The sequence below is a fragment of the Sciurus carolinensis genome, chromosome 14, assembly GCF_902686445.1.
Source record: "Sciurus carolinensis chromosome 14, mSciCar1.2, whole genome shotgun sequence".
Classification (NCBI taxonomy): Eukaryota; Metazoa; Chordata; class Mammalia; order Rodentia; family Sciuridae; genus Sciurus; species Sciurus carolinensis.
The window spans coordinates 53,886,212-53,912,984 of NC_062226.1; the positions used below are offsets into that span (position 1 = coordinate 53,886,212).

The 26,773-nt window shown below is 37.7% G+C and overlaps 1 protein-coding gene across 2 annotated transcripts in view; it reads left to right on the plus strand.

Annotated features, from left to right (window-relative positions):
- Nucleotides 1–1,163: 1,163 nt before the first annotated feature.
- Bnc2 (basonuclin 2) overlaps nucleotides 1,164–26,773 on the plus strand; it is a 403,502-nt gene continuing 377,892 nt past the window's right edge. Inside the window, exon 1 of one of the 2 annotated variants that reach the window (XM_047523680.1) lies at nucleotides 1,164–1,262. In XM_047523680.1, the coding sequence (XP_047379636.1) occupies nucleotides 1,260–1,262 (3 nt within the window). In that variant the 5' untranslated portion in view covers nucleotides 1,164–1,259. Of the gene's footprint in view, nucleotides 1,263–3,856; nucleotides 3,976–26,773 lie in introns of those variants that run through there. The other variant, XM_047523685.1, reaches the window with a different exon arrangement.

Consider the following 26,773-nt stretch of genomic DNA (forward strand, 5'->3'; position numbering starts at 1 on the left):
AGGCGTGTGCGCGCTCAGCCTGTTTCTGCGTCTCCGGGGCAGGGCGACTCGGGTCGGCAGAGTGTCACCCACCGATGTGACCGGTCTTCACTGGCGGGCGCCCGTGAACACAGTAGCCTCCTTCCTCTCCCGAGCCAGCGCCAGCCTGAGGCCCGCGGCCCAGACCACGGGAAGGGGAAGGAAGCCCTAGCCGCAAGCCGACGTCTGGGCCGGCACAAAACACGCCGCCACCAGAAACTTTTTCCCCCAGCTGCGCGCAACTTTTGGCCTCTTATCTCGGCACGTTCTTGTCCCGAGTTTCTGTACCCTGTTTTCCTCCGCTTCCCTCGCCTTCTCCCTAAAAGGCGCGTGGAGGACCTGGACAGAGAGGGACAACGGGAGCTGGGGCAGCGGCAGCCGGGACGCCGTAGGGGAAGGGAGAGGGGAGGCGGGGGTGCGGCGGCGGTTGGGCAGAAGGAACTGGTCAAAGGGGAGTAAGACCGGAGAGTGCCCGAAAAAGAAAGAGCCGCCGCGGTTTGCTGCAGTCGGAATAAAGTTCGCGCCCTTTCCTCGGCGTTTCGGAGCCTTGCCTGGTCTCCTCCCTCCTCCCCCTTTTGACAGCTGGGAGCTAGCTGCCACCTCTACCTCCACGCCCGCACCCCCCGGGGGGCGCCAAAGTTGTTTATCCATCTCCGGAAAAAGCCAAAAAAATAAAAAGGAACAGGGTTGGGTGGGAGGGAGAAATATACATCTCCTTCAGGAAACCCCCAGAAAGCTGAGGACAAACAACAACAAAACGAACCTTATACTTCGCAAAAAAAAAAAAAAAAGGCAACATTGTAGTCACCACAATTTTGCAGAGGAAAAACTTGTGGGGTTTGCAGAGCCGCCCTAGGTCACCTCGCCCGCTGCTCTCCCCCACCCCTCCTCCCACGAGCAGCCCCCTCCCGGGACAGTCCGTTCCTTTTTTTTTTTTTTTTTTTTCGGCCCAAGGAGGAGCCGAGGGAACTCAACAGGCTCGGACTTGGGGAGCGAGCGCGACCCTGGGCGCGTGTGTAAATCAGTCACCTGAGCGCAGAGGGGCCGCGGCGAGGGCGCGCGCGGGCGGCGGGCGGGGAGTGGCGGAGGCGGCGAGAGCGGCGGCCGGGAGGAAATCGGGAGGGGGAGGGAAAGAAAGGCCGAGACAGAAGGAGCGAGAGGCGGCCGAGGGGCTGGTCCAGGCGCGGCCGCTAAGAGGAGACCAAGAGGCGGGGGCTGCACTTGACAACCAGCATGCCGAGATGGTAAGAAGTTTCCACCCTCCTTTCCTTTTTATTCTAGACTTGGTAAGAAATGACCCCGGCGCCCGAGCGCCACTGGGACCACCCGGGGCCGTGTTTTTCTCCAGTCCAGTGGCGTGAGGTGGAGGGGGGCGCTGAGGAGTGCGGGCAGGAGAGAAAAGCCCCAGTCCAACCTGGCCCCTGCTGTGCTCCCAAATCGTCCCCTAAACTTGGCCCCAAGTTTCTGAGGCGAGTTCCAGGTGGGAGGGTGTGAGTGCGTGTTGGGGAGCTGGTTAAATTCGGTCCCTCTTGCGGCTTCCGAGCGAAGGTGAGCAGTTGGCTAGCGGGAGGCTCTAGGGAGTTGGGGACCAGCTTGGGGGGACCGAGTGGAAAGGACGCGGGGGATGAATGGAGCGCTGGAAGGAGCTCCGGAGGAGGGGAAGGCGCTTGGGACCCACGATAACTTTTACAACTTGCCGGTGTGTGAGGGACCGGCGGCTGGGCGTGGGTGCCAGAGCGCGCTGGGCGCAGTGCCGCGCGGGCACAGCCACCAGCCCCAGCACGTTTGCTCATCCCCTCCCCTCCGCTTCGCGCTCGGAACCCTCCCTTTGTGAGGATGGTAGGAAATGCTCCTGCAGGTTTTATGAAGAATGTGCAAAACGCAGGGCAGCAAAATCAACCCTAGATGTGTTTTTCCGAAGTGCAATTCTAAAGAAGCCGACTTGTTTTAACTTACACAGTGGCTGGAGGGTGAGATTGGGCGCCCGGGGAGGGGGCCGAACTCAAAAAAATAAAAAGGTTCAAAACAAAACTAGGTGAAGTCTCCTGTGAGGTGAGCTAAGATTAAAAAGAAGTTCCAAGTGCAAGTGGTGGAAGAAATGGGATGGCATCACGAAGCGAGACTCCATCCAGCACAGCCCCTCTACACCAAGTGGCTTCTCTGTAGCGAGGAAGCATGCAATTAGTTCGCCTGGTGATGAGCCGCTCTGTCCGCTTTCGGGGAAGTGATTTGTTAGAAATGGGGCTTGACCACTCCCTTCCTTTTAGTTTGCTTCCACCCAGCGTGGCTATTGTTGCCCCCACTTGGGAATCTGATATGTTCTGTTCCGTGTGTAGATAGAATATATAAGAAAAAGGGTGATAGCGCGTTGGCGTTTTTTCCCTCTACCCTTCCCCCTAATGTGACATCTCTTGTTTCAGTGATCAAAGTCACAACTGGAGTGTAGGAGATGCGACTGTCAAATGCAGGCACCAGGAAAAAAAAAAAAAAAAAAAAAAGCATGTGCCCAGGACTGTGGTTACAGTAACGCTGACAGAAATTAAAGTGGTTTTGAAAGCAGCGTGCGATTTATGATGGTTCCCATTTACCCTAGAGTCAAGCTGTTGTAAAACTGATGTACAAAAGACATCATAAAATAATCCTGTGTACCCAGGATTAAAGTGGCAGAAAGTGGCCTGTTTTATTATATTTTCATGTACTTCGTGGACAGTTGCTGGAACCTGTGTTTAAGTGAGGCATCAGGCAAAATATTAAATATATCTGCTTAGAGCTGGAGAGAGTCTCTTCTAACGGCATTTTACACAAGAATACTGTAAAAGCCAGTTGTAGATATTAGTTTTCTTTTCCGCTAGCCAATATCACTATTTGTCTACACATCTTTTCCCATATCCTAATCATTTTGAACAGTGGCTAATCCCATTTGTCATCCAGTGTTTTGTATTCTGCACTTTCAGATGTTACTGTGCACACACATCCATGCTTTAGGTGGAATTTATTTCTGGCACTATTAGTGTGTCTGATCAGAAGATGTATGCGAGTAGTGAGACACTGGACAAGTTAATAGAATCTCTTTCACCCTTTGGAATCACACACAAAAATCCCTTGTGAACCTTTAGAGCATAACATGTTTTATATCATATTTGTCGCTGTTTTATTTAAATTGTTTGGTCTTAATCAAGTTCTTAGTTGTAGCTACTCGTTCTGTTCCCTGAGAGCAGTGTATTTAAAATCCAGATTGCTAATCACTTTACCAAAGTCACAGGAGTATCTTCACCTGAGGGAAGTTAGTTTGTGAACTTTTATTCAGTGTATCATGTCATAAAGGTCTGAAATGCTGCCTCCCCCCACAAAATATTAAGTTGGGTTGTATTTACATGTAAAACTTTGAAGAATCAACACCACGTGATTTTAAAAATAAATATTAAGAAAATATTAATGGCAATAGTACATTCCTAATACCTGATTTTTTCTTCTACCTGAGATGTAAGATATCTGTCAAGCAGGGATATGTGATTACAAAAAGAAGCAGACAAAAGCAGAGCTGACTCTTGCTATATTAAAATGTAAGTGTTACAGTTTGAATTTTCAAGTGAGAGTTTTTGAGTTCAGTGCTTTACATAACATTTTGTCCTAATCTTGCTTGCTGTCAGGGATGTTTCATGGTTGTGCAATTGCTGCAGTCAAGAATGCCAATTTGCATTCCAGGAGTGTCATTTGATTACTTTTATCTGCACAGCTCCAAGACCGGCCCAGACCTCTCGTTTCATCTTGCCATGTCACGAGTCAATGCTGTGTCGTCTTTTCAAAAATCTGCCTGATTTAGACAAGAAAGAAAAGTACTTTCATGTTGCAGCCGCAGTCCCCTGCTAACTTGTCAGCAGCAGGATATGATTCACTTGGGCCCAGAAGAATGGAACAGAGAGGCGGGTTAGGCGGTTCAATAAAGCCCACGGACAGGTAGTGTGTGACATCCCCAGAGAGCCGCAGTTAATGAAGAACAGGTCTGCTTAGTTCTCCACACGCTGACCTGGTGCTGTCCCCACAGTTTTCTCATTTGATCTTTCCCAGCAAATTGATCTTTTCTTGTATTTTTTTGCCTTCCAAGTTAGTCCTTGTGGGACTGAAATTAGCAGAGCAACTTAAGTTGGATAATACAGCTGTTCAGAAGAGAAGAAATTGGACACTGGCGCAAAAAGGGGCGGGGGTGGGAGTGGGGTAGAGGCAGCTATTCTTTCTGTTGTTGTTCCTGGGAATATTTCTTATTTTAAGGGAATCCAAAATAGGTGATGACTTGAAGTTAGAGGTTTTCCTTTACTTTAAATTTTAAAGCTGAGTACTAGTTTAAATATTCCTTAAGTATTTCTAAGATGGTCTTAGTGAGTATGAGTTTGATTTAGCATTGTTCATATTCACTTATTTGAAGTGATTTGCCAGTGGACTATGTGGCTTTTATGGCTATTGTAAGACGGACTAAATATCAATGATATACTTCAACTATGTTATTTATAGTCTTCTAAATAACTGCATCCCCAAATATTCAATACTGAATTGCAGAAAAGATTAAACAATAAAAAAGTCATTACCAGTGTGGTATATAAATATTATGGTACTTGAAACTGTTTTCTACAAATTACCATCAGAATCTTTGTTTTATATAAACTCCACAAATACACTGTTAATTGTTTTCCCTTTTTTTTTTTTTTTTTTTTTTTTTTTTTTTTTTTTTAGATTTTGTGTTTAAATGTACACTTTTGGATGAGACCAGATCACAAATCTGAGTTTTTGTGGATGTTCACAAGTTACTTGCTTTTGAAATTTAATTTACACGAGATAGGTAAATCTAAGTTGGGAATGTAAACATAGTTTAAATAGGTTAAAGATGATAGCATTTAGTATATAACATTTAGATTGGAAGCATTTAATAGATTCTTAACTTACTGCATACATAAGGAGGAGTACTTTCTGCATTCCTCCACAGATGGTCTCATTTACCATCTACATCCTGACAAGAAACAGAGTTGAAAACATTTCTTGTGGAAGGGGAGACAGCCTCCTCAAATCTTTCCTGTTGGATGGGAATTATATAGGATCATTGGTTAGTAAACTCCTCTCTGAAGAGCTAGAGGGAGCCTCATGATTTTATTAGATATACTTAAGGGTAAATAAAAAGCACTCTGGCAATCAGAATGTTGTACAGAAAGAGTAGGTAATGAATACTGGCTTAGAGTTTAGGTTTGGAGGTGCGGTTATTTTTTATATAGTATTTTAGCGGTAACAGAGCAACAGACCATTCTATAAGACAATCAAGGCATCAGTTAATCTTTCTAGTGTTCCATCTTTCAGGTCATTTGAAGATTAGGCAAACGTAACCAAATATATTTTATATTTTCTTGTTTGCCTAACTTCTGTTTGTTGCTGTCAACTGAAGTAGTTATTCCCATGTTGGAAGAACAACCTTCAAAGTTCTGTTAAAGTGACTTCCCACCAGATCACTGAAAGCAGAGTGTGTTAGTTTTGTTTATTGAGGACAACTCCTTTTCTGTATGTGATGGTTTTGAAGTAGTTCTCTATACAGTTGCTGTTTTCTGGAGAGAAACTTTCTTCAAAATAAGTGTTTCATGTTATGTATAGAACTGATGAGTTAGGGATCAATAAGTAAGTTCAATTTAAAATATAAGACAAATTGTTTTAAATTCAATATTTATCATTCAATTTTACATTTATTTATCTTTCCACTAAAATGTGTGATGTTTACATTAGAGTCATTGATCATAATTGCTTTTTAATATGTATATATTAGTTTCTACGAGCATTACTTTGGACAAATTTATTTACCATTTAAGTAAATAACATAATCCAGTGAGATAAACTACCCCGATTTGTCTTTTTAAAAAATCTTTCACACAGTAGCTCTCATTATGTTGCTAGCCAATAAAAGTCTTTATTTGTTACTTACTAGAAACCTCAGTACACTCAAAAGTTCAACTATAATTTAATTTAGCTGTTCAAAGAGCCTCCCTTGTTTTAAAACATGTTCTCAGTATCCTTTTCCATTTGTGTGAACCTGTATTCTAACTTATGCATATTCATAAGAGAACTATTACAGATACATCATTTTTTGAGATTTTGCCACAGCAGAGATATAACCTTTTTTTTTTTTTTCTTTTAAAAAATGACATGGAAATGTCAACTTTATTCCTTTTGTTTTATTTTCCCCTTGACATTCTGGAGCAGTTTTTTTCTTGGTGATTTGAATTGTTTTTGCTATAATAATTTAAAATCAGTTCCCCAAGGCATACAACCTCTTATAGTGAGAAGACACTTAAAAAAAAAAAATTCTATAATTAAGAATTCAAGTTAAGGCCCTTTTACATTTGCAGTAACTTGAAATTGTGGAGTTTACCTTATACTTTATGAATTGCCAGCATGATAAATTCAGTTTCCTTATAGGAACTACTAGGAAGTTTTGGAGAGAGGAAGATGAGAATTTTGGTTGTATTTGTAACAAATCACATGGTCTATAAAGACTAGAACTCTAGTTATCAGAAATTCTTCCACAACGAAGGCGAATGTGGAACTTTTCTAAATGAGTCACTGCATATATATCTTAGCAGTGGGAATCTCATCAAGCCAGCCTTCTAGATACTGTATTTCATAGTTGTCAAAATGTACAGTATTGTCTTGGAACTTAAGGTTCATGAGTTCATAGTCTCTGCTTTTTTGTGTTTAGTACAAAGATGTAACAACCCACACAAAACATTTTCTCTTATTATGACCTTACATTTGCCAAAGTGCCCCATGCTGAAATTCCTTTTCAGTATCTTTTTTTTTTTTTTTAGTCCAAAGCCAGACGTGTACCCAGACACAAAAGCCTCTGTGTATGGCAAGCTGTTTTAAATATTGTGGCTCGATGATGTGCTGTCCTTTCTCTGCTTGAGCCAAGGATCTCTGCTCAGTGTCTGTGGATTACCAAGCTCCTTCTTTATTGTACCTCTTGTCAGCTATTCCTATTCATTTAACCTTTCATTAGTGTCTGTGCAGCTTCACTGTCTGGAAAGGCAAGGAAAAACCGAAAGGCCCCACTGTCACAGTTATTAGATTTCTCGGTTACATCCCAGCAACCATAAAGAAGTAAGAATCGACACTATTGTCGTGCATGCTGCTATCCCGGGGTGCAGCTCTTCTGTGCATGTCAAGGACATGTGCCACATGTTGATATGCATCCCAGGGATAAATGCACAACATGGGGGATAGGCCAACACTGGCAGTAACGAGCTTTGTAGGAGTTATTGCAAAGACCAACAGTTTGTGAAGGAATTTTGCTTAACAGGCCAAGGAGATAGACAGAGTTGAAGGTTGCCAAGGTTTGCCTGTGCGGAGCTTGTCAGTCACATTGTTTTCATCTAAACTTCATTTGAGGGGAAAATTGAATAGGTTTGACAGCAATGAAAAGTATTATTTTCTTTTTTAAATTTTTCAGAGAACAAAAGCAACATTTCTGATGACTAGGATATTATAACTATTTTTTGTATGGACTGAATCATGTCAACACAATCATGGTTCTATTAGTGATTCTCATAATTTGTACATAAAATAACTTCATAGAGGTTGTATGTAAATTTTAAAATCTGTGTACAAATAACATAGTCCATTAATTTTTCTTTGCTACAGATTCCCCATTTATTTCTCTCCAGCAGAGCCTGTTGTTATCACTTGGCTATGAATGCATTTGCCTAGTTGCCATGAAGTAAAGGAGAAAAGGGATGATCATGGGATCATTTTTAATCATAATAAATACAAGTATCTGCAAATTGTATTGGAAAATACTTAAACACCTTAGAAGATTAATAGAACTCTTTTTAAAGAATTCTTAACACATTTGAATAGAAAATGGTAAATTCTCATACCTTCTCTCTTTACCTAAAAGTTTTTTATTTTAACTAGGAAAATTTTTGTTACCAAGGATGAATAAAATATTTTTGCTTCCCTGATTATTTTTCAGTTTACCAGACTCTTTTGGGGCTCTCTAATAACTTCAGATATTTTAATGGTGGCATGCACCTGTAGTCCCAACTACTAAGGAAACCGAGGCGGGAGGATCCCTTGGGCCTTTGAGTTGGAGGCCAGACTGTGCAATATAGTGAGACCTTTTCTCAAAGCAAAAACGAATCAAAAAAAGGAAATATCTTAGTGATATTACCAAACCCCTGTAAAATTGTCCATAATTTTTATTTGACTTTAATTTTTTTAGCCAAAGCTAATTTTTGCCCTGCCCCTTTGTGGTGCTTGGAATGGAACGCAGAGCCTTGTGTATGCTCTCTGCTAAGTAAGCACTCCACTCCAGAGCTACCTCCCCAGCCCCAAGGCGAACATTTTAATAGTTGTACCTGAAACATTCTGTGCTAAGCTGTCCTGGTGTCTTGTAAAAGTATTCTAGGACTGTTACCTTTGTTTCACGGAAGAGAGATGAGCTGTTTTTCATACCCCTTCCTGCAGGTGCAATGCTTCCTTCCAGGGAAACGTTCGGTAATGGACCACTAAGGGCCCAGTAAACCTAGGGCCATGCCCCCAAATGTTGGTCCATGGGTTGCAATATTATATGTATTATATTCAGTTTAATATTCCCTGATCACCTTTCCCCCAGATAAGGCAAGAGTATCTTAACCTTCCTCCTCCCAGTAGTCCAGTTTCCATTCACATTGTTTATGTGGTGGTAGGGTAAGAGGAAAAGGGGAATTTGTAAAAGTGAGAGTTACAATTTTAACCTCTCCAAACCCCCCAAACCCTGAAAACTTAGAAGAAAATATGTGGTAATTAAAGAGAAAGGAACATATGCTAGTAATGTTCCTTAGTGGTGTCCTACTCCTTAGTGGTATCTATACCTATTCCTTATCCACTATCTCTGTGCAGCTGACTCTGCCATCCTGCTCAGGTGTGAGAACAGCCTAGGAGGGGGTCACCAGGCAGGCCCCATTCTATTCCAGTATATTTGAGAGCTTCCATTCACTCGATGGCAAAACAAGTGAGTTTGGTAATTCCTAAGTTTCTCTTCATTTGGGACATTTTATATTTTATGTGGTAGGACTACACAATCACAGCAGTTTAAAATTTTTACTTTCCATGCAATTAACATATAAAGTGTACATTAATAATATTCTGTTGCATGGTTATACTACTTATTTATTCATCAATGGATGAACATTTGGGTTTTTTCCACTTTTTGGCTGTTAAGAGTAATGCTGCTGTGAACATTTATGTGCAAGGTTTTTGTAGACATGTGTTTTCCATTCTCTTGGATGTAGATCTAGGAATGGAATTGCTGGGTCATATTGCAACTCTGTCTTTAATTTTTGAAGACCTGCCAAATTGTTTTCCAATGCAACTGCAGCATTTCCTTTTCCACCTATAGTTTATGAGTCTTCCAGTCTCTACATCTTCTCCAACACTTGTTAGTGTTTGTCTTTTTATTTTAATCATTTTGGGGCTGTGAAGCAGTATTTTCTTATGGTTTTGATTTGCATTTTCCTGAAGGCTACTTGATGCTGGACTTTTTTTTTATTTGCTTACTGGCCATTTGTATATCTTTTCTGTGAAACAGAAATATGTTCTTTGCCCATTTTTCATTAGGGTCATATTTTAATTGTTGTAAGAATTCTTATACTATTTTGATACAGTTCTTTATTAGATGTAAGATTTGTACATCCTTTCTCCCATTCTGTGGGATGGCTTTTTAGTTTTTCGATGGTGTTATTTGAATCACAGAAGTTTTAATTTTTGAAGTTTAGCTTAACTATTTTCTTCAGTTGTTCTTGCTTTAGATTTGCTAGCTAAGAATTGTCTAATTTAAGGTCATAAAGATTATTACTTGTGCTTTGTGCTAAGTGTCTTACAGTTTGAGCTTCTTCAGGGCAGATTTAGGTTAGCTTTTATATGTAGTGTAAGGTAGGGCCCAACTTCATTCTTTGGAACATGGATGTCTTTTCCCAGCACTATTTGTTGAAAAGATGATTCTTTGTAGTGACAGCTACTTGGGGGTCTGAGGCAGTAGGATTGCAAGTTCAAGGCTAGTCTAGGCAACTTAGCAAGACCCTGTCTTAAAATAAAAAGAATTGGGGATGTAGCTCAGTGTTAGAAGCGCCCTTGAGTTCCATCCCCAGTACCAATTTTTTTTAGAAATAAAATAGAAAGGGTTGGAGATGTAGTTTAGTGTTTAAGTGCCTCTGAGTTCAAATAATCCCCAGTACTAGAAAAAAAAAAAATTCTTTCCCCATTGAATTGTCATACACCTTGTTGAAAATTAGTTGTTAGGATTTATTTCTGGAATTTCTGCACAATTTCATTGATCTGTATGTCTATCCTTGTTCTAGTACCACTCTGTCTTGATTAGTATATTGTTTTATAATTAAGAAATGTAAGTCTTCTAAATTTTTTCTTTTTCAATATTATTTTAGGTATTCTTGATTCCTTGGCAGTTTACTTAAAATTTTTTGACTGTCATAAAGATAACATAAATTTTACCCTCAATCATTTTTGTGTATAGTACAATAGTATTAACTTCACCTTATTGTGCAACAGATCTCTAGAATGTTTTTATTTTGCAAATGCTGAAATTCTGTGGCCCTTGAACAACAGCAGCAGCTCCCCACCCCAGCAACCAGTATTCTTTTTTCTAAGAGTTTGACTACTTCACATACCTTATAGAAGTGGAATCATAAAGTAATTTGTGTGTGTGTGTGTGTGTGTGTGTGCGCGCATGTGCCCACGCTGGCTTACTTTGTAATGTGATAGGATTTTCTTTTATACGGTAGAATAATATTCCATACACACAAACCAACACACCAGCTTTTCTTTATGTATTCATTTGGAGATGGACATTTAGGTTACTTGTACCTTTTTTTTTTTTTTTTTTTTCTTTTGCAGTGCTGGGGATCGAACCCAGAGCCTTGTGCTTGTGAGGCAAGCACTCTACCAACTGAGCTACCTCCCCAGCCCACCTCTTGACTACTATGCTTATTGAAGCTGCTGTGAACATGGGCATATAAATCTCACTTCAGGATCTCGCTTTCAATTCTTTGGGATAAATACCCAGAAGTGGAATTTTTTTATTACACCATAGTCTGCTATTTAACATTTTGAGGAACCTCCATTCTGTTTTCTATAATAGCTTTATCATTTACATTTCTGCCAGTGGTGCTCAAGGGCTCTAGTTTCTCCACATCGTAACACGTGTTATTGTGTCTTTTGATAGTGGCAGTCCTAACAGGTGTGAGATGACCTCTCTTGTGGTTTCAGTTTATATTTCCTTGATAATTAGTGATGTTGAGTACCATTTCATATGATCTTTGGCCACTCATGTATCTTTGGAAAAATATCTATGCAAGTCCTTTGTCTTTTTTTTTTTTTTTAATGAGGCAGCAGTTTTGCTCTGTTGCCTAGGATGGCCTTGAATGATCCTCCTGCCATGGTCTCCTGAGTAGCTGAGACGACAGGCATATACCACCACTTGCAGCTTTTTGTCCATTGTGTGTTTTTTTTTTTTTTTTTTTTTTGCGGTGCTAGGGATTGAACCCAGGGCCTTGTGCTTGTGAGGCAAGCACTCTACCAACTGAGCTACATCCCCAGCCCCAAACATCACTCTTTTTTTTTAATTTAATTTAATTAATTTATTTATTTATTTTCGGTGCTGGAGCTCGAACCCAGGGCCCTGTGCTTGCAAAGCAAGCACTTTACCAACTGAGTTATCTCCCCAGCCCTTCCATTGTGCTTTAAAATTTATTTTTTTCTTTTTTGTTGTAGATGGACACATTACCTTTATTTTATTTATTTTTATGTGGTGCTGATGATCGAACCCAGTGCCTCACACATGCCAGGCAAGTGCTCCACCACTGAGTCACAACCCCATCCGTTTTAATCCATCTTTTCACCAGATTGTGTGTGTGTGTTGAATTGTAGGACTTTCTTATACATTTTGGATATTACTCTATTATCAGAACTGTTGGGTGACAAATATTTTTCTCCCTTTCTGTAGATCACCTCTCTCTCCTGTGGATTGCTTCCATTGCCTTTGTCATGCACAAGTTTTTAAGTTTGACTTAGTTTCATATGTATATTCTTGCTTTCATTGCCTTCTGCAGTTTACATTTGAAGATCAAATTTATCTGGTCTTCATCACAATAAAGGCTACATTAAGAAAGTACAGTCTATTGGTTAGGTAAAAGAAATACTCTTGGTGATACTTCAGGGGACAAGAAATATGTCGTTCAGTAGCCAAAAGATGATAGCTCCTAGTTCCCTGTGAAACAACCAGGTTTTACTTTGATGTTTCTTAATTATCATTGAGTTTAAAAGCATTCTAGGTGTTCTGTATGATAACAGACATACTTCATGCCCTGGAGGGTGGAATTAAGTAACTAGAAATAATTGTTTTTGGTTTTATAAATACCTCAAAAGGAAAGGGGGGAAAAAAAAACCATTATTGAGAAAATTTGTCTTCCTAGACATCCCGTCATGACTAGAAAAACACCAACAGAGATAAAACTAAAAATTATTGTGTGATCTCCAAACCCAAAATAACCGATCCAGTTAAGTTTTAAATAAATAAATATGTTCAAATTTGGCATGGCATGGTTGGAAAGAGCTCATTTTACAATCTACTTAGCAAATTTTTAAGATATTACATCGTTGAATTAGAGAAATTGGAGAGCAAGTAAAAGGGAACTTAATTCGGAGGAAGCTATGTTTTTTATCATTGTTGAATTAAAAGAAATATTTGTTTGTGTAAAATTCCTGTTTTCTTCTTATTCATGGTAATCAAGACCTATTCTTATTTCCATCTAAGTAATTGCTTTTCTAGTATTGTGATGGGCCATTCTGGTCTTAATTGTGTTGTCTGTTTTTGACCTTGTGCCAGTTATTTTAGACAAAAGTTTCATTGTTTGGCATCAGCCTATTAATTAGATGGCTAACTGATAAAATTTATGTGTGGAACGTATGTATTTTTTTTCCTCACAAATATTTACATTTGTAAATGGTAACTAGCCAATTTAAAACATCTCTTGACATATTCTGAGGCTTTACTTTTTTTTACTTTGAATATTCTTTAAAGCATTTAAAATCATTTATAAAATTTGATATGACAAAAAAATTTTACATACACAAGATTTTTGGGTATATATAAATTTCATTAAACCATATGACACGTTTATACCTGTTGAGCAAAATATGAATATTTTGTTATTTTTAGCATGTTCCAACATGTGCTTATATGTGTGTGGACTGACTAAACCACGTGTAGTTATGATACCTTATTTGGTTTGGGGGCATAAGGAATATAATTAAAACCATACAGCCGCACAAAGGCCATTCAGTTCTCCATCCTGTGGTATCTAATCTCCTTGTAATACACATTTCATTATCTAGTGGATTAGGGAAGTTCCTTCTTTCAACACTTCTCCTAACAGGTATGTTTCTGGAAGTACAATGTGATGGTTCAGATTTTTTTCTCATTGAAAGTAGTGATTGGAAATAAAACATTTCTTTGAATTGGTTTTTGATAGACTAAAATATGTTTTGCTTCCAAGGGCATTAACTCTAAATGATAGTAAAAAGCAGAGACTTTTTAAAACTCAAATTCTTCCAGGTCTTGAGCCAAATTTTCCGTGTAATAGGTGTCCTTGGTCAGAAATATTTTCATATAAAGGACTTACGTCCATACACAGGTTGCTGCAGCTTCACTTGTGTCTAGAGACAGCAGCCAGTCACTGATACCACATTTTTGTGTACCTAGACAACTGTAATTAGATCTAATAAAATCAGTGTATAATGAATGTGTGTCAAGAACATCCATGAGAGGCCTGGTGTGGTGGCATGTGCTTGCAGTCCCAGTTACTTGAGAGACTGAGGTGGAAGGATCACTTGAGCCTGTGAGTTCAAGATCAGCCTGCAGGCAACTTAGAAAGACCCTGTATCAAAAAAAGAAAAAAAAAAAAAAAAAGCCTCTGTGAGAAACTGGTGGTTTCCACCTTCATCATGGGGGAGGGTAGAAAACAGAATTGCAGGGTTTACTGAATTTTGAGGGTTGGGGAGGGTAGAGTTAAACACTCATAAACTCGCACTGCAATAAGTAATATCTATGCATGTTTTCTGTGGTTTTGGTATATTTGTACGTGCCATAGAGGAATAGTGAGTATATCATCTAATGCTGTTTATTGTTATTATCAAACAGTATTTCTGAAATACACATATGTCAGTATTATAAGTCTAACAACAAGCAAGTAAATGTTTGTTTACTATATGTAGAATAACTTATTGCAGATTTGCATGAGACAACATTAGGCTATGGTGTACTGAGTTGGTAAAAATAAAAGAAATGCTTTTAAAATTGTTAGGTTTTTATGTTCTAGTTGTATATTTGAATAGGCATAGGAGTTTGAGTTGCTTCATTTTTCAAAGTATAATGCAAGTTTTAGTTATTTGGGAATGTTACTTGGAATTCAACAGGCATTTGAGTTTCTATGATACATATATGATACTCTGTTAGGTGCTATGGGTATTATAGGTGAAGTAAAAGCTACAAACCTAATATTAAGGAAAACAAAATTCATTGACAGGAGGATATTCATTATCTTAAAAGAATAACCATGTCCTCTTCTGACCTCTCATCTTCATATGCTTTGAAACATAATATTATCATCATACCTTTGAAAGAGATGTCTATCAGGGGCTCAAATTGTTCACTGACTTTAGGAGTGGAGATTACACACACATGTACAGATATCAAGAGAACAGATATAGGGCTGGGGAGATAGCTCAGCTGGTAGAGTGTTTGCCTCGCAAGCACAAGCCCTGAGTTCGATCCCCAGTGCCGCAAAAAAAAAAAAAAAAAAGAGAACAGATATCTATCTGTGTACCATATGAGGGGGCATACTCATGTACCCAGATTGGCATGATTAGCACAATCTCTGCTCTGCTGGCAAATTTAAGCAGGGAGTCAAATTATAATCCAAATGTTTCTTAATACTATATAAACTTGGAGTTTGTGCAGAGAATATTGAGGTTGGGCATGGTAGATTTGAGTGCTTCCTCACTCCCCCGACCTCCAGGGAAGTGTTCAGTGGACTCTCTTGCTTCCAGTGCATTCCTGGGACTCCTCTTGTACTGTGCTTCCACAGCATTGACAACATTTACTCCTCTTGCTTTTTTTTTTTTTTTTCTCCTTCCCATTCCCCTTTTCTGATAGATTCCTTTTTCTTTAAGTATGTTAATATTCTCAAACAGATATTAGTCAACTGTCCTGGGAGCTACTTGTTAAGGTGACTTTGCATCCATCAGGTTTTTTATGGATGTAATGCAGATGGCAGCCTCATTTCACTCATTTTAAATTTCTTGAGGATACCTCATGCTACTATACCTCATGCTACTACCTTACGCGTAATGTGCTGTGTATGGGCTGGTAAAAATGGTGGGATAAAACAGTTTTCTGGAAAGAAAAGGATGTATGTAATTAAAAAAGAAAAAGACAACTACTTTGAATCTAGCTATTAAATACCTGGTATAGAAAGTTTTTATTGTTCAGTATCTTGTAGGCAAATATCCTAATCTTTAGAATTCAGAGGAGCAGGGTTGTGTTTAATCTCTGCATCTGTTTTTTGTGTGACATAAAAGTTCTTAAGGTACTTTTCAACTGTTCTTTTCATTTATAAAATTAGGGTCAAAATTAATATTAAGTATTATTAATAATGTGTTGCATTGTGTTAATATTTCAACATCTATTTAATGTAGTGTTTTATGAATGCCAAAAAATATCAAAAAGTTAAAATTACACTTAACTCCACATTGGTTGATTTCAGCAAATTCCCAATTAGATATATATAGTTTTTTACTTTCATTCTTTCCTTTTAAAACATTTTAATATCAAGAAGAATTTGTTGTGAGACAAGAAGGTAAAAAGACACTGAACTTCCACTTGACAACAGGCAGAAAGATGGAAGTTGGTGGAACCACTTGTTTTCCTGGTTTCTTTAGGGTTAGTCTGACTTTTAACCTTGTAACCATATTTTCAGAGCAGTCAAAGTACAAGTATATAATATGAGACTTTTTAATTAAAACCTAGTGTTTAATAAATTCCCAGTTTTAAATTTGAAAAGGTGTCAGAATGGAAAATAAAAAGAGGGGTGGTGGTAGAGAGAGCAGAGAAACCACACAGGAAATATGGAACATTAATGAAAATAAAAGAAATGGAAGTTACATTGAGGGACTGAGATGTAGCTCAGTGATAAGAGTAAGATGCTTAATATGCGCCAGGCATTGGGTTCGGCACCCAAAAAAATGAAAGGAAAGGAAAGTCAAGGACCAGCTCAAACAAATAAGTTCCATTAGATTTATTTTTATGTGCTTCCCCAAAGCTTATTTTTCAGGTTCTTTTTAACTTCCTCTCCTTTTGTACCCCACATCTACTGGGCAGATCCTGTCAGATCTGCCTTGCTGATCCACCCACTTACTAGCGACAGCTGTCCTCACCCTGCTCCTGAACACCATCACCTGCAGCACTATAGTATCTTCTCACCGACCTGGTCTTCCAGTCTTGCTTCTCCTCAGCCCCTACACCCAGACTCCTCTTCAAGGAGGGATCACTTACTTATCTCAGCACTTCCCTGTGACTTCTTAACACACCTTCCATGGAACCCAAACTCCTTGCCTTAACTGAAAAGAACATGTAATACGCAACTGCCTTCCAACTCTCTGGTAGCTTTTCCTCTGCTTCAGAGATCTGCCAGGCTTGTATCTACCCCAGCCCTTGCATGTGGTTTTCCCCTGCCAACCATGCTCTTCTTCCACGCTTTCGAGGCTCCCACCCTCAGTTTCATTCAGGGCTTCTCCATTGTCATCCCTTCAAAGAAATCTTCCTGACAGTCTTGCCCGCACTGTCCCAGGCTCTGTTTCTTTGACCCTTTACCCTGCTTTCTCTCTCTCCCTCTCTCTGTGGCTTTAAAATATCACTGCTTACAAATATATCTAACTTTTTCCTTTATATGTAATTGTTATTTGTGCTTCCCCCACCCCACGATGCAGGCCCCATAAGAACAGGGACCTTTGCCTGTCCTATTAATTATTGAATATCCTCTATCTAAAGCAATGTTGGCATGGGGTACACCTGGCAGATACTTAATTGAATGAATGTATGAATATACTCACATATGATTGTCCTTGTGACCTTGCACTGATTCTTCATCAGTGTTTATCAGGTCTTAGTTATTTCATAAAGAGTTATTTATAGTTATCTGCTGCTACACTTTTCTGAACTGCTTATGTTCAGCTCAGTTGGAAGAGTGGTTTCCAGGATAATGTAAACACTCCACAGGGTGTACAGAAATCATCCTGTAATATGTAGGGAAAATATACTAGAAATTTGATTACTTTCATTTTATATTTGTGTTTTATAGTGTGAATGATATAGTTTATATATAGTGGAGCATTGTGCAGTCGAAAAAAACAAGACTATGGATTGAACATGATTGGATGAGGATAGCTGACTTTTGTTTAAAGCAAAATGCCTGATGCATGCCTCTAGTCTGACTATTTTGCTGGGAATTGAATTCAGGGCCTCCCACATACTAGGCAAATGCTGTACCACTTGAGCTATACCCCCAGTTCCTAGCTTAGATTTTTTTTTTTTTTTTTTTTTGGTATTGGGGATTGAACTCAGAGGTGCTTAACCATACAACTGTATCCCCAGCCCTTTTTTATATTAGAGAGAGGGTCTTGCCTAAGTTATTGAGACTGGATTTGAACTTAGGATCCTCTTGCCTCAACCTCCCAAGCCCCTGGGATTACAGGTGTATGCCACTACACTCCGCTCCTAGGCTCCTAGTTTAGACTTTTTAATGAAGCTAAGTTGTTTGTGTGTGTTTCCATGACATAAGTTTCAAAAACAGCTTTGTTGAGATAAAATTGACATTCCATACAGTTCACTGCTGTCACTAAGTTTTACACAACCATTTTGTTATTATAACATAGGCAATTTTGAAGACACTATAAGTAAAGATATGATATCCTTAGAATTTGGAAAGAAGCTTAGTTATGTACTAATTTGAAGTACCTTCTTAAGTGAAGTTTTATAACATTTGAAGAACATGTTAAGATGTTTGACAAGATTTATAAACTTGAATGTAGCACCCAAGTAATTAATATACCAATAAATACTCTAAGGAAGCTCAAACCACAAATAAGCAGATACAAGTTAAGTATTATTCTTTATAGAACAGTCATCCTAGAAGATTATACAGTAATGATGCCATAGATTAAAATTCCTTTGCTGTTTTCCATCTTAGAGGCTTCAGACAGTCCATGTCTAACTCTTCTAAGTCTCTTCATCCTTAAAATATAAAAAATTTTTTTTGGTATTAAGGATTGAACCCAGGACCTCGCACATGCTAGGCAAATGTTCTACCATTGAGCTATGTCCCCAGCCCTTTTTGAAATTTTAAATTTTGAGACAGGGTCATGCTAAAGTTACCCAGGCTAGCCTTGAACTTGTGTTTCTCCTGCCTTAGCCTCCTGAATAACTGGGATTACAGGTGTGTGCCACCATGCCTGGCCATGCTCACAAATTTTCCATGACATAGTTTGGTTTTCTGAACCATCCAAAGCCCAAATGAATCTGGTGGGTGATAAAACCCAGTGAATTCCATATTTTTGATGAGAAAAAATTATTTTTCACATACAGTTTATAAGTTGGCTCTAGAAATACTTTCAAGTGATGAATTCTAGAATTGTTTTGAACAATAGTAGCATTGTAGGAAGAAATGCAGTGTCCTGAGGTGACAACTTTGATACCATGCCAGAAAAACATTTAAGACACACGTGCTAGAAATAAATATTAGGGTTAACTTTTCTTGTGTTAGCTGCAGTTTGCTAGGTACCTTCTTTTAGCTGGATCCAAGTGTTTTACACAAAACATAACTAATATACTAGCCTTCCTTCATAGTTCTGTGTAGGTAGACAGGGCTCTTAGCAGGCCTGTTATAAGGTGAAGGCTCTGCTGGACCAAGACCCTAGGGCATAATTAAGTGTCTTTGGAGGGACCAAGTGTGCTGTCTTCATGGACCATTTGGCCCATGAGATGGGATTTGGTTCATAATTCATTGTCATGTACTGGAACTCCTGTGGGAGTACAAGGTCTAGCTGCTTTACGTTGGATAGGTTTTGAATGTTTTATCTTGTTCCAGGGTGGATTATTATACTCCAGAATGCACTTAATTACAAGCTTTATGTTTCCAACACTCATTCACAATACCTCCTCTTCACTACACCTGACTTCATCGATGGAATTTCATTTGCAGATTGAGGACAGTATATGATTTTTGGGAGATGGTAGCTGTCAGTATTGAAATCTTTTTTTTTTTTTTCCTCATCACCTTTGTATTTGAACTTTCTATTTAAAAACTGCTTTTTAGGGTTAATTTTCTTAGCAAAATAAATGTTTAAAAATGTACATTTATTAATATTGGTATTTCTCAGTCTTGAGAGTTTGTGTTTTTTTTTTTTTTTAATAAAGTCAACCAAGATCCTTATAGAAGGGATACTTCTGTAATAGTTTTTATTTCAGTCTTTTGAAATTGAACACAAAAGTTCTTGGGAAATTTCAGTTTTTTATGAATACATATAATCTGTATTTCCAACTTCCTTACTGTTGTCCCTCTATGAGCTTAATCACACTTTATTATAATCAACCATTTATGCATTTATATACACTCTGTACACTCTCAAGTATATTTTGATCTTTTTACTTTTCTGTCTTTATCAAGGAAGAAATGGTTCTAACTGGATCATGATTTACTAAAGGATTTATTTAACAGATTGATATTTTAATGTTGCTTGCTTAATAGTTACAGTTTGGGAGTATCTTAAATATCCCAAACTTTTACTTTTCAAAATTAAATTATACTGTCTTGTATATTTAATTTTTAGAATTTAGTATTTTATTCCTGATTGAGAAAACTATGACTAGTACTATCAAAATTACCTAAATGTGTTTGATCAGATTGCAATTTCTTTGGAAGGTGGTTTTTTTTTTTTTTTTAACCAAGTGAATCTTATGAAGTTAACTTCCTAAATTGTAGTGTTAGGCTCAGTGAAAGCTAGAGGGTGGTGGTTCTGTTTTTTTTTTTTTCCCCTGAGAAATCTTTAAAGAGATGTTTAAACAAATCAAAATATGCTTATAACTTAAAAGGAATAATTTGATGTGGTAAGTTTTAAATTAAAAAAAAGAGAGAGAGAGAGACACACACACACACACACACACACTCTCCATAACCTTTCTTTGAGTCTTTGGTTTAAGTCCTCTGTCATATAATGCCAAAAACTTTGTTCTGAGCTATGTGTGTGTTGAAACATGTATGCCTGTCCTAGTGTCATAACTAATTATATCTCTTGTATGCTTACTTCTAGTAATTGCTAAGTAGACCTACCGCAGCATGCATTTTAACATTTAGTTTTATCTGAAGAACCTATTACAGAAATCAAGTTTTCTGCTCTGCAGCAACTTGATAATATGAACAGATATTACTATTTAAAATATATCATCTACTTTGTGTTGCAGAAATTGTGTACTTTTAGGGAAGAAAAGTTGAATTACCTTTAAAAGCGTATCTGCCTTTACCTGTAATCGTACACCAATACTGACAGACTTTCGCAGTTTTGATGAAGATATTTCATATGTGAATTGGAAATTGATGGTTGGGTGTTATGATAGCAAAATTTTATAGGATTTATTTTAATTCCAGAGTTTTTGAGAAGGCTGTGGCTTTTAGGAAAACTGTTGGTGCTTTGGTCACTTAATTTCATGGTTTGGTCTAAAATAATTTGGAGCTTACTCTAGGAAGACTTATTGCATTGAGTAGAATTTTTGCAGACTAATTTAGGAATTCTGTCTTGGACATGCTTGTGACTGGGGCAGCAGTTTGTTATATGCACCAGCATGCATGAAAATATGTGGTTCTTGTCCATGCCTGCTGAAAGAGAACTTACCAGGCTCGAGTCTCTGAGCTGCAGCCTGGTGGAAATTAAAGTCTTAGGAACGGGAGCAGTTAATGCTGGCAATAGATGTGTTATTTAGGGTTGCGCAGCGTTGCATGGTGATTTCTTTCTGTGGACTTAAGGGATTCTAGTCAGAACTTGGGAAAGAATATGCCATAGAATTGGTGGCAATTAAATATTTTTTAAAGGGAAGAGTACAGTGGCTTTTCTTATTAATAAACAGGACTTTTGGGCTTTGCTTTAAGTAGTAAAAAGATTGTACAACTTCATTTTCAATCATTATTTAAAATTTAATACTGAAAAGGCTGAATTTTCTTTTTTAAAGTTTCATTCCTTTCATTCTTTTGTTAGTTAAAAAATAAAATTCTTTAGTCCTGTTACAAACAACTTTTAAATGGAATACTAAATTTTTAAAAGGACATTTTGCATTGTTTCTGTCATATGGTATCATATGTATACAGAGGCATTGGACTTGAATGTTTGTGTTTCTGGAGTCTAGGATTTGGACTCATGGTATATTTTCTCTGTTTTGAAAACTGAACTCCCCATGGTTTCTTTCTAATTAGTGTATCACTTGAAAACTGACTGTAAAAATCAGGTGTTAAATAACAAAAAGCATCTTTCCATTTTTAAAATGTCCATTTCTCTTAGAGTTTTTAAGGTGTCAGTCAAATTTATGCAGGTGTGTTTGGTTTTAAGAATGGAAACCAGGGGCTGGGGAGATAGCTCAGTTGGTAGAGTGCTTGCCTTTAAGCACAAGGCCCTGGGTTCGATCCCCAGCACCCCACCCCCCAAAAAAAAGAATGGAAACCAGAATTTGCAGCTGATAGGCCACAGAAGAGGAAGGGTTATTTCAAAATGTGGGGCATACTGGCAGTGTGTGAGGAGGTTGGCTCCTTGCCCCACTGATAGAAGTAGCTTCCCATGTGTCAGTGGACTGAAATTCAAAGGTGCTGGAGATGTTAAGGCTTGTTTGGGTTCTGAACCGAGGGATGCTACACCTCCACAGGGTATTTGGAAATCTCAACAGATATTTTGTTTGTCACCGATGACTGACTTGGGATGCTTCCTGTTAATTTATTAGGCCAGAGATGCTGCCATATCCAGATTGCAGAAGAATTTGCACACAATTATGATTGTTCTGCCCAGAATATCAATAATGTCCCTGTTTGGAATCACTGGATAGTTACTGATATTAAAAAAAAAAAAATTAAAATGCTGGTAAAAATAGGACTCTGTTCTCCCCCAGAATTCCCTTGACAACATCCTGTCCCTGCTCCCATTTGTCTGTTTTAAAGAATGTTTCTGTTTTGGAAGTATATACTTGATTGCAGCTTAACAAGTAGAACTCCAAATTTCACTTCTTAACATTCTTGAGTAAATGTGATTTGTAAAGGCATATGGATATTTTATACACTTGGCACACTGAAAATATGTGGTCGTAAGCCTCCAAATCAAACCCAGATATACTGATTTATGCAAATATCCATCATATATTGATATTTGGTAAATTAGCAGATTACAAGTGTGTTGAAACTCATCTCCCTAATTTCTTTGTAATTAAAAAAATCATCCTTGTGTCAAATTGCTGATCTCTTAATAGATTTTTAAATAAACCAACAACAAAAAACTTACAGTAAAAAAGAAACTCCAGAATTTTCACATGCTTATGACTTCATGTTATTTACTATTAGTTCTGAAATTGCGACTAGAAAGAAAAATTATAATATAAAATCACTTTTTTAATAGTATTCAATCAGGAACAAGTATTTGATTGATAACACAATACCTCTAAGCCTTCTCTCCTTTCACACTTTTGTAGTCTTACACCACTAGGTAAACACAAAGTACAACAGAAATGTTTACTAAAGTCCCTTCAGTAGGTGGTAGAGTTTTCACTTCTAAGAAAGGAATTTAAATGTGTTGGTGCAAAGTTTTAGAATGACCATAAATAACTTTTCAATACTATCACAGAAAAAACAAAATAACAACTCTGCTCTTTTTGGTCTTAGAGCATTAGGTTTGGAGTTACAAAGATCTTAATTTGCATATTGATTCTACTAGTGACAAAGGTGGAATCTGGGCAAATTCCTTTATCTGTTTTTATTTGTGGCAAAATTTACCCTCAATTTTTAAAAACATACAATTTAGTAATATTGACTATATTCACGTTGTACCTTAAAAGAAACTTGATTTTGAAATAAGTTCAGACTTTATAGGAAAATTGGAAAAATAGTACAGTGAATTCCTATATGCCCTTCACCCAGATCACACAAATGTTAACATTTACCATGACTGCATTTTTTTTATGGAGATACAGTTCATATACCATAAAATTTATCATTTAATGTGCATAGTTAGTGGTTTTTAGTTTATTCACAGGATTATGGAACCATCAGCACTATTCAATCTTTACCCCCCGAAGAAGTTATAGCCAATAATCGTAACTCTCCCTTTTGCCCTTCTCTCTTTCCCTTAGCATCTGCTCCTTTTTGACTTATTGCTCTCTTCTGGGTCTAATAGTATTTATACTGGAGGATTTTTGAGATGACATAGGAAAATGCCCAGCATATCTGTCTAAGGCTAGAGTTGAATACCCATTAGTTTCTTTTCCTATCATAGACACAAAAAGTGTCATATTTACATCTACATGAATAATTTTAGAGGCTGTGATGGTAGTTTCTTTTTTTAGTGAGAATTGTCTTACTTTTGCAGACCCATAGTAGGCAAGATACTTAAAAAACACAGTGGAAGTTCATAAGTTAAAAAAACTAATGTAGTGTAAGACACCCTGCAAATCCCCCAAACTATGCACATTAAATAATGTTTTACTGATGTAAACTTGGGAAATATATCTTTTGTAATGATTATTCACCATGTATTAGATTTTTTCATTGATCAATCTTTTATTTTGAAGTATTTTATCTTTTTTGACACGTTTTGTGTACTCATTGTTTAAACACGTTCAAGCTTTGTATTTCTGATTTCATAACAAGGCATGATAAATACCACAGAGTGGTAAAACCACTCAGGGATCATAAGGGTTCCATTGTTGTCTTAAGTGACAGACACATACTTCATGACTTGGATTTGATTAACTTGATGATTTGATGGTTTGATTGTAGACATACTATTCAGCCAAGATATCTGCATTTTGAGAAATAGTTATGATTCTGATTGCTCTTCACCATTTTTTCAAATGTTTCAAAATATTCATAGTGTGACTGAAGCAACACCAGTAGCATGGAATAGAAAGCATCTGAGACAGAATGGCTTGAGTTTGAATTCCAGATGTGCTGTGTGAGGTTGACAAGGGACAGAATTTTGTTAAGTCTTGATTTCCTTATTTGTAAATTTGGAGGATAACAGCTAGTGCATGGCGTCAGAGTGCAGATCAAATAAGACATAGCTTGGGTAAGGATCAATACAGTGCCTGACATAAAATTAAAAAAAAAAAAACAAAACAAAAACGCATTAAAACATGGGTATCTTCCAGATTTCCTTAGTGTATGTTAAGTAAGGACTCTAGTCCTCTGATGCTCATTCATTTATGTGTGACCTTTTTCTATTTCCCTGGAATGCTGTTCATTAGGTCATTTCTGCTTGTGAGGCAGATAACTGCAATGTTCTAATGAAGAATCTGAAGAGCAACCAAAAGATTATTACCCTAGCTGAGGTCACAGTGATGATGTTGGTGAGGTTTCAAACAAAAAGAGCTGATTTTGTTAGATAAAATACTTCTTGTCTATGGTTAGGCCTGTCTGTTGTGAAGTGTCTGCAATGTGTTACGGTATTTTAAAAGTAATAAATAATAAGGAAATGGCTCAATTGAAAAATATACATGTACATGGTAATGCTCCTCTGATGAGCAGTCTTAGTTCACTTTACAGTAGGACTGCTGAATTAAATATGATTGAAATGTTAATTAGGAGTCAGGTTCATAAACATTGTTGTATATGGTTTCTGTGACTGATGACAAGCTTAGGAATGCCAATTTTTTGCATCCACTTGACCCGGTCATTCTTGTTAGCTTTTCGATTGTCTTAACTTCTTGAGAACTATATAGCATTTGTCACAAATGTGCCTGTTTGGAAAGACCTACAGCCACTACAATATTTTGCCATCATGATATTAAAGAAGAAACACTTTTTAAATAGGGTGAATACTTCTGAGCAGGAGCAAAGTCAAGCTGTAGAGTGAACTTTTGAATGCCAGTAGCAAAAGGTGTAGGTGCCAGGTTAACTGGGCATTCATTAACTGCTTGGACATGAAGTGACACTAAGTTTCCTTCCCTTTTTATGCCAGGAACATTGAAATTGTCTAAAAGCAAAAAAGAGGAGTATATGTGGCTACTAAAATGAGGGTGGTAAGAAGTTAAATGATCAAAACACTGAAAAACCAAAGAATGGAAAAGTTTAGGGTGTATGTGATAAACATTCCAGATAGACACTGCGTAGTATGGACCAGAAGGCATGCTGTCTGGGTTTTTTCTAACCTAGACTGTCACTGATGAGTTGTTTGATCTTTGGTACTTTTTTAGAGCCCCTTATCTAAAGAATAGACTAAAGTAAAGATAGAAAACAGGTTTCACCTCTCATGCAATATTGATGGATTGGTAATGGCTACTGAAAGAGAGTTCTGAGACCGTGCCTAGGGATTGGGAAGGTGTTCTGGGGAGCAGAGCAGCAGTTCCTGCTAGGGGTGGTGGTGGATCTGTGCTTGCAGGATTGCATGTAAGTTGGTACATGCACCACATTTGGTGGCTAATCAACTTAACAATCCTTTTCAATTCAAATTATATACCAGAAATTACATATATATATTTTTGGCTATATGGTCATGAGACTCTTCTTCTAATCAGCCTTTGTATTTCTGGCTGGGAGAGAATTACAGGTCAGATGCCTAACAAAGAGGCATGAAGTGATGGCATGTAGGAAGGAATGGAGTGGTTGTCAGAGCTGAAGAGTGCACAGCATGCTTTAAATAGGTTCATATGGGGTTCCCTTCCATCCTACAGACCTGTGCATATCAAACTGGATTGGTCCCTTCAGAAAGGTCACCATTTAATGAACCTCAGTTAATTAAATGCTTTTTATTGCTTAATATTTGGTGTAATGAATCTATTTCTATTTTTGGGTACCTTTCAAAACTAAATAGTATTTTGGGTAGTATTTTAGTGTCATGCATAGAAGGAAGAGAGGTAAGAAGATGGGCAATGACATGTGACTTTTCTATATTGATACTTAGCTTATAATACAAGCAGGCTATTATAAAATTCAGAGCCTTTAGCAACTGGTGCCAGTTAGGATTGTCTCAGCAATATTGAAAACAAACAATTGCTTTTAGATATGTATATATACTTCTGAAGAATTATTGCTTGAATTTAAGGAAAAGAATTCATAAGTTTCTAATGTCTTACATCAGGAAATTATCTAGAGTTCTAGATTTAATTCACTGTTAGAAATTCTATATTTTAATGAGTTTTTATGTTTCAGTCCTTTGTAGAAGGGACTCATGTAAGAGCTAACTTATGTTAGCTTACCTCCACTGACTAGCAAAATTAGTAGTTTTCATTCATGTATTCTTTAAGAAATTATACGTAGCAACCAATTTATGATGCCCACACACCAATACAATAGCCTTTCTGTATTTCTTTGTATTTGTCTCAACTGCCTGCCTTTAGATTATCCCCTGAGGCAGGAGTCATATTTTATTTATA